This window comes from Etheostoma cragini, chromosome 11, assembly GCF_013103735.1.
Source record: "Etheostoma cragini isolate CJK2018 chromosome 11, CSU_Ecrag_1.0, whole genome shotgun sequence".
NCBI lineage: Eukaryota > Metazoa > Chordata > Actinopteri > Perciformes > Percidae > Etheostoma > Etheostoma cragini.
Window position 1 is genome coordinate 3,380,066 of NC_048417.1, and position 3,995 is coordinate 3,384,060.

General features: G+C 40.9%; 1 protein-coding gene across 1 annotated transcript in view; it reads right to left on the reverse strand.

Moving 5' to 3' along the window:
* The window catches only part of dnajc10 (DnaJ (Hsp40) homolog, subfamily C, member 10), a 25,293-nt gene that overhangs the window by 9,304 nt on the left and 11,994 nt on the right, over nt 1-3,995 (reverse strand). Inside the window, exons 13-15 of the mRNA XM_034885996.1 lie at nt 2,319-2,533; nt 292-408; nt 83-184 (exon numbers count right to left, since the gene is read on the reverse strand). Of these exons, the coding sequence (XP_034741887.1) occupies nt 83-184; nt 292-408; nt 2,319-2,533 (434 nt within the window). The remainder of the gene's footprint in view (nt 1-82; nt 185-291; nt 409-2,318; nt 2,534-3,995) is intronic.

Here is a 3,995-nt window from a genome sequence, read left to right on the forward strand (position 1 = left end):
GATAATGTAGCGCCATAACCATGATAATGTAGCGCCATAACCATGATAATGTAGCGCCATAACCATGATAATGTAGCGGTACCTGTATGAACTCCAGGATGCCGTCAGCTGAATGCTGTCCTTCGTACTCGTGAATAGAGGAGCCGTTAAAGATCACTGTGGTGGGATAAGCCTGAATATTATACTGAGAAACAGAGAGAAAGACAAAATAAATGATCAGTCCCATCTGTGGTGTATATACCCGTCTCTTACTTATGATTAATGGTACAGTCCAGATGTGTAGGCGCTCACCGTAGAGCAGAGGTCTTGGTGGATGGTACAGTCCAGAGTACCAAACTTCATCTGTCCGGCCAACTGGATTGAAGCTTTTCTCAGTTCAGGCAGCAAAGCGCGACACGGAGGACACCACTGCACACGGGAATCAAACATTTGTTAAAGTGAATATCTAAATCCCAAGAGTTGTTTTTTCAATGCATGTCCAGGTCTCTGTGACAGCCTGAATATACATAAAAACCCTCAAATACAAAGCTTCAGGTTCTCTCGCTGAGCACTCATTCAGATTTTTTTGACCTAATAACTAGAGTCTGACAGTCCGATATTATCGGGCGGGCCGATATTCCCAATACATCTGTATTGGCATTTACAATGGCCGATTAAAAAAACAAACATTTTCATGTTTTTTTAAATATTCATTCATCGGAATCATCCCTAACGACAATTATTCTGATAATTGAATATCAAAAAAATAAAAATGGACTGTTGCATAGTTTGTCCACCAGAGGTCATTCTACATCGTTTTATGTTTTTGTTTAAAGGACTTGTTCAAAGGAAGTTATTATTCATCAGATTTTAATATTCCTCTGTTTTGTTGTGACAATAAAACAAATTATCATATTGTTTTAGTGAAAACTCATAAATAACTACCAATAATTAATGTTACAAGCTCTACCAAAAACATCTTTATCAGTTTAAGTGGTTGCTATATTTTGAATGTTTTCAGCTTTGTCTAGACTCCTTTGACAAAAACAGACATTTTACCTCACAGAACACGGGAGTTGCTGCTCTACCTCTGCCTCCATCAGTTAGTTAGTTAGGTTCTAACCCTTTAAATCACCACCGTCACAATAACACAAACTAACTATCCGATGGAGGCAGCGGTGGAGCAGCAACCTCCGTCTTCTGCAAGGTAAAATGTCTTTCTGTCTCTCTGGTGGCTTCGAAGAGAGCAGAGATAACAGCTTCAGTTCCCCGTCGTAAAGGGCTGAAGCAACGTGAAGCACTGAGAATATTCTCAATAAAGCATTTGCTTTAACTGATATAGATGTGTTAAGGGGTCTCAAATGTGTCCACAGCAGGACGTTGCTTAGCTTCTGTGTCGGTACTCCTGCGTGCTTCTCCAAACTGGGGGGGGGGGTGTGCCGACCGCCATCTACTGTAGCCAACACACCGATTCTGGAGAAGCAGCTCATAAAACCATACTGAACAAACATGGTTATTTCCTCGTGTGGCGTGCAACAAGGCAGTTCATTCCTGCCTTCCTCTCTCTGTGTCTCGACTGCTCTCTGTTTGTGGTGTAGGTGTAACACCATCACCTGCCCTGAAGGCAAACAGGGAGTCACACGGGCTGGGTCGTCAAACAGCCATGTGTCAAGTGTAAAACTATCTGAGGTAATGACGTGGCATTTCCACCTGTATATTTATTTATTAACCCTCATGTTGTCCTCTGGTCAAACTGACCAGTTTTACTATATCAATGTTCTTTTTAATAACCAAATTTGAAATAGCATTGATTAAAAGTTGACATATTCCAGTCTGTGAGTATCAATTACATCCATTCCTTTAATTTTAGTCAAAAGAATTCCTAATGTCTGCTTTTCTAACTCAAACATTAAGTATAAATTCCTATAAATGAGGTTTATTGACCATAAATTCCAAAAACAACTGGAAAACTAAAGTTAATAAGTTAGTGTTAAGTAGTTTTGAAACAACTTAAAAAAAAGTTGGAAAAAGGGATAAAACAAATGTACAAATAGTTGATTTTCAAATTTGACAAGACAACACAAGGGTTAAATGCCATGTGAGTTATTTTTCTGTTGCTGTGCTTCCCTGCGGATTAAAACCACAAATTTACAATACACAAAGAAATATTTCTTCTGGGATGTGCATTGATTCCTAATATGTTCTGATAGTTATTTTTAAGAAACTAAGCAGTCTAGTTTTGTCTGCTTGTCAACACCACTGAAAAGCCTGAAGATATTAACAGAACCAAGCGGCATCGATGTAAAAAGGTCTTCCGATGAGTGTAATCTGCTACAAACCGGAGCGAAGAAGTCGACCAGCCAGGGCTCCTTTCTGTCTGAGGGGAAGTTGTCGGGTCTCAGAGTCGTCACGTGAGCACGAACGCTGTCCCTCGCAAAACCCACGATGTTGTACAACACGTCTTTACCTACAGACAGGACAGACACGGAGGTTAGAGGAACAGAAAAGCACACTAGAGCGACAAAAGATGAGTCGATTAGGGAATCACCAGAACCTTCAATTAGACTATTTTGAGAAGTTATTATACCGTATATGTTAAAAATCCATCAAAATCAATCAAAAGAACTTTATTTTTCCTGTCAGGCACATTCAAACACAACATAAAGCAATATCTTGAGCTTTAATTGGGCAGAAAGTGCATAAAGGGCTGTTAATTATTTTCACGTGGTGCATTATCACGCGGCTGAGATACAGTATGTCCTATGGATGAAATTGTAGTGAATCTGCTGATTGTCTGGATTGCAAGATATGTTTAAATTATTATTTTTTCTGAATATAAAAAATATAAAAACTTGGATGACAAAAAAAAAAAAAAAAAAAAAAATAGTCCTTACTAATCATACCAGAGACTAATTAAACGCTAAGTACTAACTTACTAAAAGAAACTTAAACCCTTGGGGGTACGAGTGGAAGGGGTGGGTAGGGGGAATAGGTCAGAGTCTGGATCCATCGATGGGGGGGCGACTCTAGAGCGACTCTAGGGTCACAGTGGGAGAAACAAAGTGTCTCCCCTGTTGCTTCAGACGCCGGTAGGAAATCCGCAGCAGGAAAAGTTAACTCTCTCCTTGATTACAGGAAATAAGTGCAATAAATGCAACGCTACCATGCTACGGTTGTGTAGACCAGTGGTTCCCAAACTTTTTCAGCTCAAGACCCCCAAAAGAGAAATTTGGTGTCTTCCCGGGACCCGAATTTACAAAAATACACCACGAATCATTGTAACATCTACACTTTTACACTGTGGATAAAAGACGGAACAAACTATGAATTTAAATGTATATGAAGTGTATTTATTCCATTATAAAAGCAACCAAAAACAGAAAAGGTCTCTATTCTCCTTTCTGTGTCTCACCCCTTTCTCAACTCATGTTTACATCCCCTTCTAGGATAAGAGAAGAGAAAAGAGAGAGAGAGAGAGAGAGAGAGAGAGAGAGAGAGAAAACCCCCACAGCATCTGAGCTGAACAGACCAGTGTAGCAGAGAGAACGCTCATTCCCATAAGATTGATTTGCATTTTACCGCCAATTGGCGACCCAATAAAAACGGGTCTGCGACCCATATTGGGTCCCGACCCTAAGTTTGGGAAACATTGGTGTAGACCAATCACGGCTGTTGCAAGACACGACTTTTATGATTGCCCGCGTGCCCAGTAGTGTTACACCAGCATTCACAGGTTGCTGGTGTAAAACCGGAAGAAGACAACGGAGGGCGAATAAGAAGAAGGAGATTTACACAAAGACGCCGAGAAAACGTCTAACGGGAGAGACGACGAGACGCAGGAACTTCAGTCTAAAATTGTCAGACAAATTACAAGGAACAGTAAGAGACTCGGTTGTATATGCCCAAAGGTACAAACAAGCGTGTTGACTGCGGTGTAATCTGCATCTGCCTCCTTCATGCACCACCTAGGCGCCCCCCCCCCTCCCCCCCCTAAACCAGGAAGTGAGAACGCATCT